Raw genomic sequence first — 19,606 nt, 5'->3', positions numbered from 1 at the left:
GAAGATTCAGTAAAATAAAAGGAGAATGGAGGGGGAAGGGTATCTTTTTTATGGTCTGTTAGCCTGCTCTACCTGTGGTTGATCTTTTCCTAGGTCAAATTTGCTAGAGATGCCGGCTCTGATGGGCACAGTGTTAGTTCCCGGGATTCTGCAGCCCCTTCTCCTGTACCTGGTGTTGACAGCGTCTCTGCTGATCCTGTTGTGTCACCGTCCACTTCGGTGCCTTTCAAATCAGGGTGAGATACTGGAGTTGTATCAAGCTCTAGAGTTATCCATACAAATGATCCTTAGAGGGATTCAGAAATAGGGATATAGTTGAAAACTAAAATAATTTTAAATAATTGGGGGGGATGAGATAGGGAAATTAATTGCATCACATTTTTCTGACAAAGGAGTAATATTCATAGTCTATAAAAGCACTATCCCAGATATAAAAGAATACTTGCCCACTCTGGAAGAAAATTGGGCAAAAGGCATAAACACAAAATTTACACCCAAGGAAAAAATGTAAATAATAAGCATTTCACTGGGCAATTGTTCATCTTCGCTAGCTTTCAGAGATTATGCAGACTATAGAAGCGTTAAAATTCTGTTTTACAGTCATTAAATTGACAAACATTTTAAAAAACAATTTCTTTGTGCAGTAGAGTCTAGGCTCGTGATTTTGGATTTTGTCTTTAGCTCAGGATGTATCTTGTTTGCTTTCAGGGAGTCAGCTCTTCGTTCCAAATCTAACTCCCTCAGTGAACAGCTTACAATGAATACAGTGAGTATACACGTCTGTCACCTCATCCCCAGTTTGCTGGGAAGGTTTCATGAGCCTAGGATAGGGTTGGTTAGAAGGAAAAAAACATTGAGTACTGTTGATTTAGGCCAGACATCAGTGGTAACTTGATTCACTTTCCCTTACGTTTGAGTCAGAACTATTTAGCCTGGACCTCTGAATAGAAGACCTAGATTCAAATATTTATTCTTACAAGCACGTGGTCTTGAGAAAATCGTGATTTCATAACTTCCCTGATCCTCAGCCTCTTCATTATTAAAATGGAATTCTCACAGCCCCTCTGTAGGGTCCGTGTGATATGTTTGTAATGCACTAAGCTCAGCGCCTACGAAGAGTGTATCCTCAGTAATCTCTTGAGATTTTTATGAGGTTTAAATGAAATAATGCCACTATTGTAGTCAACTGTGGACTTGAAGACCTTTGGGAGGATGTATACTGTGTTTACGGCGGCCCTGCCTGGCCCATGAAGGCATCTGAGTTTGCCACATGTGGGTGAGAGGGTAGCTGAAGTGCTTCAAGTTCTAAAGCCCTTTGGCTTTCACCGGCCGCATTGGGCAACAAGACAGTTGCGCTACGTGAAATCGATGAGTAATTTCTCTCCAACCCTCGTTTACTTGTTATATTGAGCCCTAAGTCGAAATTAATTAAGCAAATAATGTATCTGATACATGTTTTTTTTAAAAAAAGTGATCCAAACCCAGAAGGTTAAGCCAAAGATTCAAGAAAATTGAAAAATAATTAAAATCAGATCTTTGAATGGCCACAGAAATTGTCCACTATTGGTTCTGTTGTACTCTTTAAACACAGCTACTTTTGTCACCTGTTTCTGTGCTTTAGTAGCTTTTGGTAGACTAGTGGTCTCCAAATGTTTCCTTCTTTTTTAATAGTTTTGTTTCTTTAATTGAGGCACACAACAAAATTAGCCATCTTCGGTTCTCCTGTTGTATGTAGCGCAGTGGGTTAAGTATCTGGTGAAGGTCACAGATGAGGTTTGGATTTGATCCTTGGCCCTGGGAACTTCCATATGCTTCAGGTGCGGCCGAAAAAAGGGGGGAAAAATCTCTTTGTTCTTTTTACATTTAAGGTTTGTTTGGTATAGGTAATTATATTCAAATGGCACAGTTAACAAAACAGTATAACGACATACATTGAGAAGACTCATTCCTACCCCTGCCCCCATGTACCCTATTTTATCTCACCCCTCACCTTGGATAATTGCTTTTATTAGTTTCTTATATACTATGTCAATGTTTCTTTATGTAGACAAGCAAATAGGAATGTAAATTGTATTCTCTTCCCTTTCACAAAAAAAAGTATGCATAGGAGTTCCCATCATGGCTCAGCAGGTTAAGAACTCAACTAGTATCCATGAGGATTCGGGTTTGATCCCTGACCTGTTCAGTGGGTTAAGGGTCTGTGCAAGCTGCACAGATGCACCTCTGATCTGGGTTGCTGTGGCTGTGGCATAGGTCAGCAGCTGCAGCTCTAATTCGACCCCTAGCCTGGGAACTTCCATATGCCGCAGGTGTGGCCCCCCCAAAAAAAGCATGCATATTATCTATCTTGCTTTTTTTTCTTATTTTTCTTTTTATGGCTGCACCTATGGCATATAGAAGTTTCTGGGCTAGGAATCAAATCCGAGCCATATCTGCAACCTTCACCGGACCCTTAGCCCACTGAGAGAAGCCAGGGATCAAACCCAAATCCTCATGGCTACTAGTTGGGTTCCATATTAGTATATAGAAAGCTTCCTCATTCTTTTTTTTTTCCCTTTTTAAAAATTTTGTTGGAGCATAGTTGACTTACATTGTTTCTCCTGGTTTTTTTTATTTCTAGATCACAATATTCCATATCGGTTTATATAACTAGTCCTCTTTTGATGGACCCAACTTTTTTTGACTATGTATCTCCATTAAGAGAAAGTGAGCACAGGAGTGCCCGTCATGGCTCAGTAGTTAACAAATCCGACTAGGAACCATGAGTTTGCAGGTTTGATCCCTGGCCTTGTTCAGTGAGTTAAGGGTCCAGCGTTGCTGTGGCTGTGGTGTAGGCCAGCAGCTACAGCTCCAATTAGACCCCTAGCCTGGGAACCTCCATATACCGCAGGTGTGGCCCTAGAAAAAAGACAAAAAAAAAAAAAAAACAAGAGAGGGAGAGAGAGAGAGAGAGAGAGAGAGAGAGAAAGTGAGCACACACTCTCAGTATGTCTGTTTACAAATTATAAAGTACTGCCCACCCCTGTAAACAAGTTTAATATGTTTACTGCAGCTTGAAAATAATTTAAAAATAGAGGTTATGATCATTTCTTTTCCAACTCAGTAGATCATCTGGTATATACTCCACTCTAAACGCTGCACTGTGAACCAGTTAATGGATTCAGAGGCTTCTAGCACAGGGGTTAGTGTGTTGTCAATGCCAAGTCAGAGTTAAATGAACCTGAATATTTATCTACTGAATTGCTCCTGAGCTTTTAAGAGGATACTTAAAAATGCCTCCTTCTCTTAATCTGTAGTGTAGTTTTTATCTGTAAAATGAGAATACTTATGCCTGGTAGGGAGATTTGGTTGAAATGAAGCAATACAGTTGAAAACCGTGTTGTCCATTCCAACATAGAGGGAATTATTTTTTTCAGGGTTATTAATTGTGACCCATGTATGCTTCTGTAGGCAAGAAATCTTTCATTCTCATATTCTAGAAGAAATGCTTTCAAATAGATATGACACGGGGACTTATTGAAGGAATTGATACAAGAGCCAAAGACATAGGGTTGACTGAAGATAATGAACCTTGAATACAGTGATTTTTCTGACTTTCCGCTTTTTTAGAATCCTGATACAGTCAAGGCCAAGTTGATCTCTCGGATGGCTAAAATGGGCCAGCCCATGCTGCCCATTCTTCCACCACAGCTGGATTCCAATGATTCCGAAATTGAAGTATGTTCCACTGGCTGTCTTAAAATGAATAGTGCAGATGTTGCTGTCCTCTGTTCTTTTAACTAAAATTATTGCTTTTTCTGCCTCTAACCCAGAATCATTATTTAGAGAGCTTATATGAAAATGATACAAGTTGTACTGGTACCTGTGTTTCTACTATAATTAGCACTTCCCCTGAGAAATGGAAGCAATTCTGTATATCTGCCACAAGAACTGGGTAGTTTTAAGTAGTTAATTTGGCTTACTACTGGAATCTCTGATGTCACTCTTTAGGCAGCATGATACATGACCCATAAAAGGGTGCTCAATTCATATTTGTTGATTGAATATTTAGATTCCCTTGGGAATTGTTGGTTTTTTTCCACTGATGTAACCTGATATTAAGATCACAGTGTAGTATCTTTTGGCTTTGTATGTGATGTGAGTTTTTTGAAGTTCAAGAATTTTACTGCAATTAGATCTATCACTTTTTCCCTTGTTTTTTGCTATTGACATTATGCTCAGAAAGTCTTCCCATATGTAACACTGTAAACATCCCATATGCCTTTTTAAAGTATTTATTATTATATTTAGATCTATTTTATATTTAATCCATCTGCAATTTGTGTATGATAAGAAGTAACTTAATTCCAACTAAGTTCTATTCCCATTGCTTAACTCTTTATTGAGTAAAATAATCCTTTCTCAACTGAATTGAAATACTTAACAATGATTAATTCCCATTGTGGAGCAGTGGTTAATGAATCTGACTAGGAACCATGAGGTTGCGGGTTCGGTCCCTGCCCTGGCTCAGTGGGTTAAGGATCTGGTGTTGCCGTGAGCTGTGGTGTAGGTCGCAGACGAGGCTCGGATCCCACGTTGCTGTGGCTCTGGCGTAGGCTGGTGGCTGCAGCTCCAATTCGACCCCTAACCTGGGAACCTCCATATGCCGCGGGAGCAGCCCAAGAAATAGCAAAAAAAAAAAAAAGGAATACTTAACAATGATTAATTTTTAGGATTCTTTGATATAAAACAAAGCAAAGGTGATGCTCTTAAGAAAAAAATTTTCCGGAGTTCCTGTCGTGATGCAGCGGAAACAAATCCGACTAGGATCCATGAGGTTGCGGGTTCGATCCCTGGCCTCACTCATTGGGTCAAGGATCCAGCGTTGCCATGAGCTGTGGTGTAGATCGAAGACTCGGCTCAGATCTGGCATTGCTGTGGCTCTGAAGTAGGCCGGGGCGGCTACATCTCCCATTAGACCCCTAGCTGGGGAACCTCCCTCCGCATGCCTCGGGTGTGGCCCTTGGAGGACAAAAGGCAAAAAAAAAGAAAAAAGAAAAAAAATTTCCAAAGTAGGCTTTATTTTTCACTTTTTTTTTTTTTTTTTTTGGCTGTATCTGCAGCATGCCAGAGTTCCTAGGCCAGGTACCAAACCTGTGCTGCAGCTGTAACCAGAGCCATAGTAGTGACAATGTTGGATCCTTAACCCACTGAGCCACCAGGGAACTCCACAATTTTGTTTTATTTCTTCATGGAAAAGCTCTAGATTTAACATTTTAAGGAAGATAGGGTGTTCCTGCTTTTGCTCAGCGGGTTAAGATCCCAACATAGTGTCTCTGAGGATGTAGGTTTGATCAGTGGGTTAGGGACCCAGCATTGCTGCAGTCTGTGGTATACATTGCAGATGCAGCTCAGATCTGGTGTTGGCTGTGGCTATGGTATAGACCACAACTGCAGCCCTGATTCAACCCCTTACTGGGGAACTTCCATATGCCACTGGTACGGCTATAAAAATAAATAAATAAATAAATAAATAAATAAATAAATAAATAAATAAAGGAAGATATGATTTCTGGGGCCTGTTGTTTTAGCATTGATTTTTTTTTTTTTATCTAGTTTCTAGAAATAAAATTTGGGTCAGATAATATTCTTATTAAAATTTTTAAGTGCTACATATTCATTGTAGAGTAAATTAAAAAGAAGAAATATTTAACAAAAAGGGCATTCTTTATATATTTTTTGTAATCTGATTTTTTAACTTCATGTTGTATCATGAAAATTTTTGTTAATATCAACGTTAAATAACAATAACATTAAATAACATAAATAAATAAAGCATAGTTTTATCACCTTTAAAGGTAAACCAGTCCTCTGTTATATTGATTTATCGTAATTCCCTTCACTCTATTGTTAGATATTTAGGTTGATTTAGATAGTAATATAAAACTGGGGTGCTTTTCCCAAAATGCATAATTCGTTCCTGAGATTATTGGGAAATGAGAAAGTTCTAAAGTAAAAGAAATCAAAGAGATTTCAGCCCTTGAACTGTAGCATAGCAGATCACAGTCACTGTATATTGTGTCCCAAGTTTTTCTTTTCCTTGTATGAATCAGGAAGATGTTTGTAAGAATTACAGTAGGGACCAACATTGCTTTGCTTTTATGAGAAGAAAGTAGGGGGTGAGGGTGAAGATTCTAAAACTATAGTGTCAAAAACAGCACAGTAAACGAGGCACAGTGACTCATCCACTATCTGATTTTCTGTATGGATCTTGACATCTGTGGAGATTATTTGACAGAAGAGAACGGCTACGTTATTCCCTGGGTTTCCGTGTAAGAGACCCTGATTCTGTAGGAGCAGACTAGGTCAGTCTTAAGGTAGCTGCTGGTTTAGAAAGTGAGACTTTGCTATGGAGGGCAGTCACTTTAGCTGCTTCGGAAAAAAATAACATCAACAACTTTGACTGAGGAAATTGACTATATTATTATTTGATGTAATTTATAGGGAGAAGGAATCCTGCTCTGGTACATAATAGAGTGCTTTCTCCCCATAGACCTCATCTTAAACTTCTGCCATTCTGCTTGCCTTTCCTTTGCCTAAAAACACTGGTTGTAAGCAGGTTCAGCCCCAGTCTTCTATTAAGGACCCCTAGAGGTAGTAATAACCAAAATGCTTGTACCTGTTGCAGGACGTGAATGCTCTTCGAGGAGCTGGGCAGCCCTTGGGGACTCTGCCCATTCAGCCCTCTCTTCAGCCAGCCCACCCAGCGCTACCACAGATGACCTCACAAGGTAAGGAACCTCTCTGAGGCCCTGTGGCTTAAGTCGGTCAATACCAAAGGTATCATTACTGTTCCTTAAATTGTTAGGTAGGCTGCATTGTTTTAGTATGGAGAACCGGACTAGAATATAAAACCTGTCAGTTTGTCCCTGGGTAGGGCATTTTCAGACCTAGAGATGTGTATTTGGTCCGCTTGCTGTGTCTTCTGCTGTGTTGCGTTGTGAATTTTGGAAATCAGCACTCAGCTAATGAGACATCTCCCTGGGTGTAATTCTGCACTTCCTGTCATCTGATGGGATCACAGGTCTGAGTCACCACACCCGAGAACACCCAGTTTCTTTCCTCTAACCCATTCCTAAGACTTCGGTAGAGCTGATTATAGGGGACTAGGTGAGAAAAGTGGTCAAGTTCGAAGGGTGATGGTATGTATGTAAGGTGCTAGTCCAGACTTGCACCAAGAAGCAAGGGATTGGAGTTCCCGTTGTGGCACAGCGGAAGCGAATCCGACTAGGAACCATGAGGTTGTGGGTTCGATCCTTGGCCTCGCTTAGTGGGTTAAGGATCCAGCGTTGCCAAGAGCTGTGGTGTAGATTGTAGATGCGGCTCGGATCTGGCATTGCTGCAGCTGTGCTCTAGCTCTGATTGAACCCCTAACCTGGGAACCTCCATATGCTGCGGGTGTGGCCCTAAAAGAAAAAAAAAGAAGCAGTAGCAGCAAGGGGTGGATAACAGTGAAAACTTCTTGCTTTGTCTTAGCACCTCAGCCATCTGTTTCTGGGCTTCAAACGCCGTCTGCTGCCTTAATGCAAGTTGCATCACTTGATTCCCACTCTGCTGTATCTGGAAATGCCCAGTCCTTTCAGGTAACAGCATTTTTAAACCCTACTGATTATAGGCTATGATCTGTTGTAGTTTTAGTCACTCTTCTTCTTGCACAATTCGTACAGTAGCAGTTCCCCACAATCAGAGTTTATAAAAGTTTTTCCCCTTCCCAAACCACCCTTTCTCATCTCTAAAGCAGGCAAAGAGTTCTCTATCTTACAGGTTGTTTTGAAGATTAAATGCAAGAACAAGCAAAGCACACGGTATAGGCCTGGCACATAGTAAAAGCCCAGTGTTTATTTTCTTTCCTTTCCACACATGTCTAGTTGAAGGGTATATGTTCAAGCCTTCTGTGTTCTCTCTGTCAAACAGCTGATAGGCTAAGATTCTGCACTCCACTCTACATAGTGGTTGTGGTAGAGGCTATATGAAAATATAGGTGAGGAGTTCCCGTCGTGGCGCAGTGGTTAACGAATCCGACTAGGAACCATGAGGTTGCGGGTTCGGTCCCTGCCCTTGCTCAGTGGGTTAAGGATCCGGCGTTGCCGTGAGCTGTGGTGTAGGTTGCAGACACGGCTCGGATCCTGCGTTGCTGTGGCTCTGGCGTAGGCCGGTGGCTACAGCTCCGATTCGACCCCTAGCCTGGGAACCTCCATATGCTGCGGGAGCGGCCCAAGAAATAGCAAAAAGACAAAAAAAAAAAAGAAAAGAAAATATAGGTGAACTCTGTTGTCTGGTTAACCTCCAGAAGTGATCTCTTCAAAATAGGTTGTTTTTTTTCTTTTTTCTGTTTTCACAAAAGGCAATGAGTCTGCCTCTACTGACTCTTTCCTAGGACAAAGGACTCTTTCTTTTGCCATGACACATTTGATGGATAAGTCCCAATGATAACAGACCCTCACTTCCTTGGTGGTTCTTAATGGAGGGGTAGGAGTGATGGCGGGTGGACTACACCCCATTAGGAAAGAGGTATCAGAATCAAGGAAGGTCCTACCTTGCAGTCTCCCCATTCCCGAATGGACCTAATGGAGAAGTATCATCCTCTCAAATAAGATTTTTTTTTAATGATTATAATGAATGGGTAGATATATCTGTCCTTGGAAATGAACTTGATTTCCTTAATTCAAGGAAGAATAACTATCATCATTAAAATGGTAGCTGCTGCTTATGGAGCCTTTACTATCTTCCAGGCACTCACCTACCAGCTGTTAGGACCTTTACCTGGGCATCACTTTATTCAGTCCACGTAACAACCATAAGAAGTGGTATTATTTTCATTTAATAGTTAAGGCGACTGAAGCTTAGAGGGAAAAGAGAGTTCTTGGTCATACAGATAAGCATCAGAATCTAATGGGAGAGGCATCCTTTGGAAACTGTTGCATTTAGTTTGGAATTCCACTGAACCCCTCTTCTTTTACCTCAGTGAAACCAAGGGGAGTTAGTTTCATTTTAAAATTTCTTAGACCACTGGGAGTTCCTGCTGTGGCATTGTGGGTTAAGAATCTGACTGCAGCAGCTTGCCCGCTGTGGAGGTATGAGTTCGATCCCTGGCCCAGGGCAGTGGGTTAAAGGATCTGACATTGCCACAGCTGTGCTGTAGGTCGCAGCTGTGGCTTGGTTTCAGTCCCTGGTCCAGAAACTTCCATATGCTGCAGGTGCAGCCATTTAAAAAAAAAAAAAGAAATTCTTAGACAATCAGTAGGCCTGTTGGCTGGGGCCTGAGTAATGGTGAATGATGTGAGATACCCTCCCTCAGTCTCTGGGTAGGGCTTTAGAGATTGAGCATCACTGGATCACACACACAACTATCCTGTTGCATTTCTTACCCAGTACCAGACCCTAGACTCATCCATCTCCAGCTTCAATCAATAAGTCTCCTTCTAGCTTACCCACCTTATTCCATCAAAGACAAATTAAACAGAAACGAGAGACATGACTGTTTTATAAACCAGCTGTAACTTGGCATTTTCTCAGCCCTATGCAGGTATGCAAGCCTACGCTTATCCCCAGGCCCCAGCTGTCACTTCCCAGCTGCAGCCCGTTCGGCCCTTGTATCCAGCACCACTCTCTCAGTCTCCCCACTTTCAAGGTAGGAGTTTCTCATGTGCTCTGGCTGTGCTCTCCTCTCCTCCCTCCTATCCCTTTTTCGTTTTTACTTTAATGGATCTCTGCCCTTTTTTTCTTTTCCTTTTTTAGACAGCCTAGTTGAGGTGTGATTTATGTACCATACAATTTACTCGTTTTCAGTGTACAATTCATTGATTTTTTTTTTTTTAGTAAGTTTACAGAGTTGTGCAAATGTCACCGTAATTCAACTTTAGAACATTTCCATCACCCCTCCTAAATACCCTCATGCCCACTTTCTGTGTGTTGTTTCTTGAATTTTCTCCTGCCAGCCCTTCTTAATTCCTCTGTCTCAATGGCTCTGTAGAGTTCATTGTAAATAATAAAAGATGGAAGGAAATTGGGCAAAAATATGATGACTGTTCAGTATCTCAAGAGCTGCTTTGTTAAAATTTTTTAATAGTGAAAAGAATATCCTTTTAGCAGTTCCTGTTGTGCCTCAGTGGGTTAAGAACCCGACTAGGATTTGGGTTCAGTTCCTGGCCTCACTCAGTGGGTCAAGGATCCCATGTCACCGCAAGCTGCAGCGTAGGTCACTGATGCAGCTCGGATCTGGGGTTGCTGTGGCTGTGGTATAGGCTGGCAGCTGCAGCTCTAATTCATCCCCTAGCCTGGCAACCTCCATATGCTGCTGGTGGGGCCCTAAAAGACCAAAAAAAGAAAAAGAAGTCCTTTTATAAAAATGTCAAACTACTCAAAAGAGTGTGAAATGAAAAGTTACTGTCCTCCACTGTTAAAACCCTCTGACCTTAGAAATCTATTTTCAACAGTCACTTGGGTAACTTATATACATGTACAAGTATGTGTGTCTTGTGTAAGAAAACAAAGTAAAATAAAATGCACCCAGCTGGGAGAGTATCCTGCCTTCTTATGCTGCAGCTTGTCTTCTGCATAGTCATCACCTTTGATATTAGGACAGTGGTAGAAAGAAGCAGGTATATCCCGCAACATAATTTATGGTCCTGGAGTGGTAAGGGCTTCCTGGCTGCATTCTTTGTCTGGACGCCCTGCCCTTTCTCCTTCTGGGAAACCATTGACTCTCTCATCTCCTCTGCGAAGCCTTCCCTGACCGTTACTCTCCCTCTCTCCTCTCCTAGCAGAGACATAAGTGTGTGGTGTGACACCAAAGAGTTAATCTTGCTTCCCTCTGCTCCTTTTGTACCTTGTAACCTTGTACATCGTCCATTTTTGCACTTAGAACACTCTATTGTAATGATTTGTTTACATGTCGGTCGCCTCACCAGACTGAGTTTGGCACGGGCAGGACGGTGTTTTATTCATTGCTGTATCCTGGCACCTGTTTCAAGGCCTGGCATGCACTTGGATGAATGGAGAAGGAATCTGAGCTGCTGGTGCACTCCTCGTGCCCTTGAACCAGACCAGATCCCATGATGCATTTTGCAGGAGTGTAGCCTGGTTGTTAACTTTGCAGCTCTTTTGCCTCTTTCCCATCTGCATCTTCCCCTGACAGTGTGACTCGCCTACAGCATTTCCCAGTTTTTGGAAATGTGCGTTTCTTTTCTTTCCTCTGCTGAAAGAGCTTTTGGCTTTTCCTCGTACAGTATCCTCTGCTCCAGTTTCGTAAGTTTCTTTTTGACTTATGTCTGTTTAGGATCAGGTGACGTGGCTTCATTTCTCATGACTGAAGCCCGGCAGCACAACACTGAAATTCGAATGGCAGTCAGCAAAGTGGCTGATAAAATGGATCATCTCATGACTAAGGTGACTGAGTCAGAGTTGGAGCTGTGTTGAAAGTGGGAGTATACAGAGGGGGTTACAAACAGGGAGTGACCAGGGCTATAGGCAGACTCTTCCTGGTTTCCTGTATTCATAGTCGTTAGTAGTTATTTCCCCAAAAGGCTCATTTGGGGGGGGGGGAGGTGCAGTTAGCAGAAGAAAACTCCTGTATACATTAGAGATCATTTCAGAAACTCATTAGCCCTCTTTAAAAATGTGATCAGATCTTGGGTAAATTGTATTTCTCCTTTTAAAATTTTTGTAAGCAGTCTTTCTGGTGCTCCTTTTATAGGTTGAAGAATTGCAGAAACATAGTGCTGGCAATTCCCTGCTCCTTCCTGGCATGTCAGTGACAATGGAAACAAGCATGATCATGAGCAACATCCAGCGAATTATTCAGGTGAGAGTGGTCAAGAATAGAGCACTCAGCCTGGAGATCCTGCCCCTGCTCTCTCCTGAGAGGTACTGCCCTTTAAAACAGCTGCTGCAGGAGGTCCCGTTGTGGCTCAATGGGTCATGAACCCGACTAGTATCCATGAGGATGCAGGTTCTATCCCTGGCCTTGCTCACTGGATTGAGGATCTGGCATTTCTATGAGCTGTGGTGTAGGTTGCAGATGCAGCTCTGATTCAACCCCTAGCCTGGGAACTTTTACATGCCGCAGGTATGGCCCTAAAAAGGCAGAAAATGAATAAATAAAGTCAATCAATCAAGTAAGCAAGCAAGCCTCCACTCTGGAATAAGAGCAAGTGATAAATGCTGCACGGAGTTGCCAAATTCTGAAAAATCTGGTATGGCTTAATTTGGTCCAAGAAACTTATCACTCTATAATTAGAAAGAAACATTTCTTTGTGACCATATTTGAGAATTTTCTTCATTTTATAGCCATTTATGTGTTTGATTTATTGGATGTAGTGATGTTTATCCATCGGGTGGAATTGGATATGTTGTTCTAGATTTTTGTCTCAAATATGACACAGTGTCACTTGTCAGTTTTAAGTTGATTCCCTTTTACCTGGTGCTTTTCTTTTAAAAATTTAAGTTATCCATCATATATTTTGAATTTAGGAAAATGAAAGATTGAAGCAAGAGATCCTTGAAAAGAGCAGTCGGATAGAAGAACAGAATGACAAGATTAGTGAACTGATTGAACGAAATCAGAGGTAATGACAGGTACAGGGCACTGGCTAGGACAGACCAAAAAGGTTTAATTGGGTTAGATAAAGTTAAATAAACACGTTTGCTTTGGGAGTTTATGCGTGTTTTTGCTCTTTCTGTTTCTGTTTCCTGCCTGTCATGTGAATTAGTGCTTGTTGACAGAGAAAGGGTTCAGGAGGCTGTGATGTAAGGCAGACCTGCCTTGTTTATTCCTGCTGGTGCTAGTTTCCCCATCTGTAAAAGTGCTTTTAATACCTAGAAAACTCTGATGTCAACGCCTCTCTTCTATATGGGTTGACTATTTTATCCATCAGAACTTCATTGACGTCCTTGTAAAACCCAAGTGTTTTATACTTCTAGATCCTTCTGAAGATTTTTTTTGTTGGGGGAGGTCGGGGGAACATGTCACAGCATATAGTACTTCACTTTAAAATGATCATTGTCCCATATTTCTCTTCTCCAGTGTCTCTTGTCTTTTTTTTTTTTTTTTTTTGTCTTTTGCCATTTCTTGGGCCGCTCCTGTGGCATATGGAGGTTCCCAGGCCAGGGGTCGAATCGGAGCTGTAGCCACCGGCCTACACCAGAGCCACAGCAACGCAGGATCCGAGCTGCGTCAGGAACCTACACCACAGCTCACAGCAACGCCAGATCCTTAACCCACTGAGCAAGGGCAGGGATCGAACCTGCAACCTCACGTTCCTAGTCGGATTCGTCAACCACTGAGCCACGACGGGAACTCCTCCAGTGTCTCTTGACTCCCACGTGGAAGCGGGGAGGGCAGTGACTTTCTTTTCTTCCTTCCTTGCAGCTTTTGTACCCCTGTCTCTCTCCTTTCTCATTTCCCCTCACCACACATCTTCAAATTCCTCTCCTCTTCCTTCTGCAAATGCAGGGCAACTCACCCCTGGCCCAGGTTCCTGCCTCCAGACTTGATTACTGCAGAGTTAGGAAAACAAAAAGGCTTTCAGATTGTTTCTGGTGAAGCCATAGAGCAGTGCCGTGATGACAGAATGTACATGGGGTTGGGCCTGCTCTGCGCTGAGTGCTTGGTGAATGTTTTCCTCTTTGCCGTGTGTTTCACAGGTATGTTGAGCAGAGTAATCTGATGATGGAGAAGAGGAACACCTCGCTGCAGACAGCCACAGAAAACACACAGGCAAGAGTATTGCATGCTGAGCAAGAGAAGGTAAAGTAACTGGGGAGAGAAAAGCCCCGGTCAGGATGTGTAGAGCTAAGGAGTGGTCCTCTGTACGTACTTCGCAGTCTGCTTTTCAGCAGAATTTTTGCCAACATACCGTAATATATCCACCAATGAGATCTCCATTGTGTACTGTGCTTTCCAATAAGTTGACCAAAATCAATCACCGATCTTAGTAACTGGGTTGTGGTAAGGATGACGTAGTATATTAGAAACTAAATTTATTCTGCTGAAAAAAATTAACAAAATTTGTTTTAAAGTCCTGCTGTTTGAGTTCAGTCAGTTCAGAAATAGGGTTTTTGACCTGTTTCTGAGGCAGCTGTAAGGAAGGAAGGCTCTAGTGGGTCTTGGGTTGAGATCAACTGATTCTGAAGGCCACTGTCTTTGCTCCAGTGACACTGTTTATATGCAGTGGGTTCCTTCTTATTTGGGCGCCCCCTAGATCGGCTGGGAGATTGCCACCCTTTCATCTGCTATTGTCTCAGAGGTTTAAGAACTAGATTACATTTTATATCTGAAACTTTTTTGAAAACATGAAAAATTGAATGGCTTGGGCTTTATAACTTGTGGCGTTTACACACTTTTCCACATTCTGGTAATGCTGAGGATTCCTGACTTAGGTCTCACTGATGTAATTCTTTGTGTTCTCTTAGTCATATTATCCAGTGTTTTGTTTTTTGTTTGTTTGTCTGTTTTTCTTTTTAGGGCTACACCTGCAACATGTGGAAGTTCCCAGCTAGGGGTCAAATCAGAGCTACAGCTGCCGGCCTACCCCACAGCTCGGCAACGCTGGATCCTTAACCCAATGAGCACGGCCAGGGATCGAACCTCATGGTTCCTAGTTGGGTTTGTTAACCACTGAGCCATGAAGGGACCTCCCTCCAGTCAAGTAATTGCTTAAAAAATAAAATGATCCCTTATCCTTATATAAGCAGTGTTTCACCCTGTCCACTCCTGACCCTGATTCTTTGCTGTTGCTGCTTTTCACCACCCCGTTTGTTGTGGCTGGCTCCCCATGCCTGGATCACCACTCCCCACTGTGTACTTTTTACTATTTCTCCTTCATCTGCTTCTATTTTCTCTCTTTCCTAACGGGGGCACTCAAATATATTGTTGGGTTTAGCTGCGACTATTTATAGTTATAGTTAGGTCTAAAATGGTAACTATAACCGTCCGAGATCAGTGGTTCCCAAACACTGGTCTGGCTGCCTCAGAATCACTTGAGGAGTTTGATTAAAAATACGTATTCTTAGGAGTTCCCGTTGTGGCTCAACAGTTGACGAATCTGACTAGCATCCATGAGGACGCAGATTTGATCCCTGGCCTTGCTCAGTGGGTTAGGGATCTGTCCTTGTCATGAGCTGTGGTGTAGGTCACAGACGCGGCTTGGATCTGGTGTTGCTGTAGCTGTGGTATAGGCCGGCAGCTGTAGCTCCGATTTGACCCCCCTAGGCTGGGAACCTCCATATGCCGTGGATGCAGGCCTAAAAAGAAAAAAAAAAATCTTGGGAGTTCCCTGGTGGCCTCCTGGTTAAGGATCCAGTATTGTCACTGCTGTGGCTGAGGTCACTGCCATGGTGTAAGTTTGATCCCTGGCCCAGGAACTTCCACATGGCAAGGGTGTGGCCAAAAAATAAAAATAAAAAATAAAAAAAAAAATAACACATATTCTTAAACTTTACCTTGAGATTAATCCAGCATTTCTAGCCAAGGTCTGAGTCTGAACTCTTTGAAAGCTCCCCTTGATTTTGATATACAGTCAAGTAGGACTCACTCCTCTTGTTAGTGATTTCTTTTGCCACAGTCTGTGGAGGTGGCAGCTGGACACCTTTGTTTATAGTAAGTTCATGTGACTCCCATGCTGAGTATTAGTGGGTGTGCGTGTGTGTATTCCAGTAAAACTTTATTTACAAAACAAACAACAGTTGGATTTGGTCTGTCGATGCTAGTTTGCCAACCCCTTGAATTAGCTTATTAATCCACCCAAGTTCATATTGATAAACTCCAAAGATGTCTGTCACAGCGCATTGAACCTGTAGGTGCTCTACTTACAATAGCAGAAACAGTGCTAATAATAACAGAGTCAGTCCTACCAGCTAACATCTGCTGAATACCTACTAGGTTCTAGGCATCGTGCTTTACACAGATCTGTTTGAGGACATCTCCTGCCCTAAGCACCACTGTTCTTGATGAGTCTGGTACCATGTACCACATGCTTCCCTTGGTCCCCTTTCTTTCAGTAAAACTTTTCAGGCCTTGACTCTCCCGTCTTTCTTTTGATCCACTTCTTACTTATCAGCCTTCCCTGTGATAATCTCTCCCTTAAAGGGACACAATCAAGGTGCTTCAAACAACTTCAAACACAGACTTAAGGTTACGTGATCAATGAGTATTTGATAAATTAAATTAATTATTTTTCTCTATGACAGTATTAATATTTCCACATAAAACCGTGGAATAATAAAGCTGGAAGAGCAGTTAGAGGTCATCTAGTTTAGTATTATTTGACGAAAGAGTAAACTGAGGCCCAGAGAGAGTAAAAGACGTGCCCAGGGTCTCAGCTCTAGTCACCTGTGTTCTTTTTCTTTGCCAAGTGGCCCTCTCTTTGGTACTGTTCTCCTCCTCCTAACCCGAACACTTTGTGCCTTGTTTTGTTGGATCCTCGGTTCTTCCTGGCCTTGCTTTCTTTTCCCAGCTCTCCATTTCAACAGCAGAATTTGATCCCAGTGGGAACCGGGGAGCTGACCTATCAACCGTGTAGGTTTTTGATGTTTCCCTTTCTCACTTGACATTGCAAACCCTTACTTTAAAATGGGGAGAGGGGTTCTCGTTGTGGCTCAGGGGTAATGAACCCAACTACTGTCCATGAGGACATGGGTTCAATCCCTGACCTCGCTCAGTGGGTTAAAGGACCCAGCGTTGCTGTGAGCTGTGGTGTAGGTCATAGACTCAGCTCAGATCCTATGGTGCTGTGGCGTAGGCCGGCAGCTACAATGCTGATTCAACCCCTAGCCTGGAAACTTCCATGTGCCGTGGGTTTGGCCCTAAAAAGCAAAAACAAACAAACAAAATCATAATTAAATATACATACATGTGCATGCACATATGTATATATGTATTCACACATACTTTTTTCTGATTACAACTGTTGCATCTCTTCATTGTAGAAAATTTAGAAAATACAGGTAAGCAAGCATAAAACATAATTTATCAATAATCCTCCCACTCAGACAACTTTTGTTAAATGTATATTTCATCCCTTCTCTGTTTTCTCTTTGTGAGTGTTTTGTTCACACATCTTGCTTTTTGTGCTTTAATAAGCCTTTCTCTATAACGGCCTGAAATGAAAAGAGCTTTTGAGCAACCTTCCACTCTGCTTGTTCTGGACCATCCACCCCACTGCCTCACCTTTGGATTCATCCCCCCATTGGTCTTAGCTGCTGTGAGGCCTTGTGTAAATGGTCCTTATTCTGATATTAGTGACCTTGAGCCGTGATAGACGAGAAGCTCTCTGAGGATTGTGTTAATTTAGTGTCTCTTGGCCTGTTGGGGGCAGAATGGGGAGTCAAACTTTTATTGGACTTGCAGAGGATGAAAATGCCTCTTTTTTCTGGAAGTTAAGGCTGCCATTGTCCTCTGTGTTTAACAGATGAAAAGCTAAGTCTGCTAAACAGCAAAAATAAGGGATAAGATTTCTCATGTATCAGATCGGTGACATTTATAGTAGGTCGTGACTGTATCCCAGGCTATGCAGTATTTTTTTCATAACACTATTCTTAGTGGTTTCATACAGCATAGATATAATGTGCTTAAGCTCTTTTTTAAAATCATTTTATTTTTCCATTGTTTGGCAACTATAAACAATGCCACATCAATCCTTGTAGCAAAATTTTAGTGTTTTTGCCTAGTATTTCTGTGGACAGATTATTGCAACAGGATTCCTGAGTCAGAGATTGCACGTTTGAGGGCTTGATTTTGCTTTAATGCAGGTTGAATGTGGCCTGAGCTCCCTTCCTACACGTTCAGTCAGCACAGAGCAGGCGAGTTTGGGCCAACACCACGTTTAAAGTGACGTCGTATTTTGTTACTTTCCAGGCCAAGGTGACGGAAGAGTTAGCAGCAGCCACTGCACAGGTCTCTCATCTGCAGCTAAAAGTGGCCGCCCACCAAAAGAAGGAAACAGAGCTGCAGATGCAGCTGACAGAAAGCATGAAGGATACAGACCTCCTCAGGAGCCAGCTTGCCAAAGTGCAGGCAGAGCTCTCAGGTATGCCCTTGGTGCAGGGGGCTCTCACTTTGACTGTCTAAACTTGAGGAATTCAGTGTTCTCCCAGTCTATTTGGCCTAATGCCCATGAAGTCTGTGAAGGACTGAGCCAAAAATTAAAGTGGACAAACATAAACCTACATGATTTTTTGACTTCATGGACAACAAAAGAACTGACTATTCATTTAGAGTCAGTAGTGGCCACAGTTCTGCTTCGTTTGCATGAACTGATACTTGGTGCTGAGAATTGGCCTCCTAGGCCCTGAAGAGTTAATCTAATTTGTGATTGACTAATCCAACTGAAAGTTTCCTCTAACGTGTGAGTCAGTAGAAGCCGAAGAAGGTGCTTCCTGCAGTGCTTGTCTCTTTCCTAGGGAACGGGTTGCGACCCTTCAGCCCAGCACTCAAGGCTCCTCCAGTTTGGCTTATTTCTCTTATGTTGCCCAGTTCATGCTGGCTCTGAATGTAATAGCCAGCCTGCTGCTGTTTCAACACATCCTGTATTTTTTGTCTTGCTTTTTATCCATTGTCTTCTCTGGACTCAGCGTGCCCACCGTCATCAAGATTTGCCTCCATTTCTCTCCAAAAATTGCCTCTTTCAGAAAATTTCCCCTCCTTTTTTTAAGAATATTTGATCTCCTTTAAAATTCTTCATCTCTGAATGCATTATTATGATGGATAATTACCAGAGTTAGCCTTTGATCAGCACTGCTTATCTGCCTGTTTTCCCTTCTAGAATGCAAACCTGTGGAGGGCGAGGTTAGTGTCTTGCTCATCTTTGTAAGGTCCTTCTCTCCAAATTAGCCTTAGTTTAGTGCTGCTCAAGACAGACAGGGTTACTTGAATAGCAGATTTGTAAAGACCAGCATGTTGACTCATTCACTGCCTTGTAAAGAAATGAATGGGGAAGGTACAGTGGGTGGGGTGTAGCTTGAACAGTAGCAGGATTAAGAAGCAGCAGAAGGAACAAAGGTATAACAACATTATCCATTGGTTCATTTAGCAAAGACTGAATTTAAATGGTACCTCGCCTTTTGGGTCTCTTAGATCTGCATACAATATACTGACAACAGAAAAAATAAATTAAAACATGAAAGTACATGTCCTGAGAAACTGCACGCTATAACAGTTTCTAAAGTGGAAATGTAACTTGTGCTGAGACCTAGAGTTTTAATCTATGGCTAAAATAATCGACTTTCAGGGAACCACAATAAAAGCATGTTATTGTCTCTAAAAAAGGAAAAAAAAAAAAAAGAAGCAGCAGCAGCAGCAGAATTCACTTGTCCGAAAAGAAAGCTAAAAAACACTGTTGTCAGTTGGCAAAGTGATACCTTGAAGATAAATCACTTTCCTTTTAGAGCAAGAGCTGGGCGCACCTGAGGGACAGTCTTAGATTTGAATGTCATACTGATACGCTTTTTTCTGTTTTTATAAATGCCCTATGGCCATTACCTCAAGAGCACCATAAGAGTCTCAAAAGTTTTCTAACAAAATTTTGTTGCATTATGGGAGTTCCCATTGTGGCACAGCCGAAAGGAATCC

At 42.2% G+C, this 19,606-nt stretch overlaps 1 protein-coding gene across 3 annotated transcripts in view; it reads left to right on the top strand.

Annotated features, from left to right (window-relative positions):
- FKBP15 (FKBP prolyl isomerase family member 15) overlaps positions 1-19,606 on the top strand; it is a 60,331-nt gene that overhangs the window by 28,289 nt on the left and 12,436 nt on the right. For 2 of the 3 annotated variants that reach the window (XM_047768184.1, XM_047768182.1), the window contains exons 10-20: positions 94-236; positions 709-766; positions 3,610-3,717; positions 6,668-6,770; positions 7,516-7,622; positions 9,556-9,670; positions 11,318-11,427; positions 11,735-11,842; positions 12,511-12,605; positions 13,684-13,786; positions 17,894-18,065. In XM_047768184.1, the coding sequence (XP_047624140.1) occupies positions 94-236; positions 709-766; positions 3,610-3,717; positions 6,668-6,770; positions 7,516-7,622; positions 9,556-9,670; positions 11,318-11,427; positions 11,735-11,842; positions 12,511-12,605; positions 13,684-13,786; positions 17,894-18,065 (1,222 nt within the window). The remainder of the gene's footprint in view (positions 1-93; positions 237-708; positions 767-3,609; positions 3,718-6,667; positions 6,771-7,515; positions 7,623-9,555; positions 9,671-11,317; positions 11,428-11,734; positions 11,843-12,510; positions 12,606-13,683; positions 13,787-17,893; positions 18,066-19,606) is intronic. The other variant, XM_047768183.1, reaches the window with a different exon arrangement.

Source organism: Phacochoerus africanus, chromosome 2 (genome assembly GCF_016906955.1).
Source record: "Phacochoerus africanus isolate WHEZ1 chromosome 2, ROS_Pafr_v1, whole genome shotgun sequence".
Lineage (NCBI taxonomy): Eukaryota > Metazoa > Chordata > Mammalia > Artiodactyla > Suidae > Phacochoerus > Phacochoerus africanus.
The sequence above is the reverse complement of the archived record's forward strand: the minus strand, read 5'-3'. Positions and strand labels throughout refer to the sequence as shown.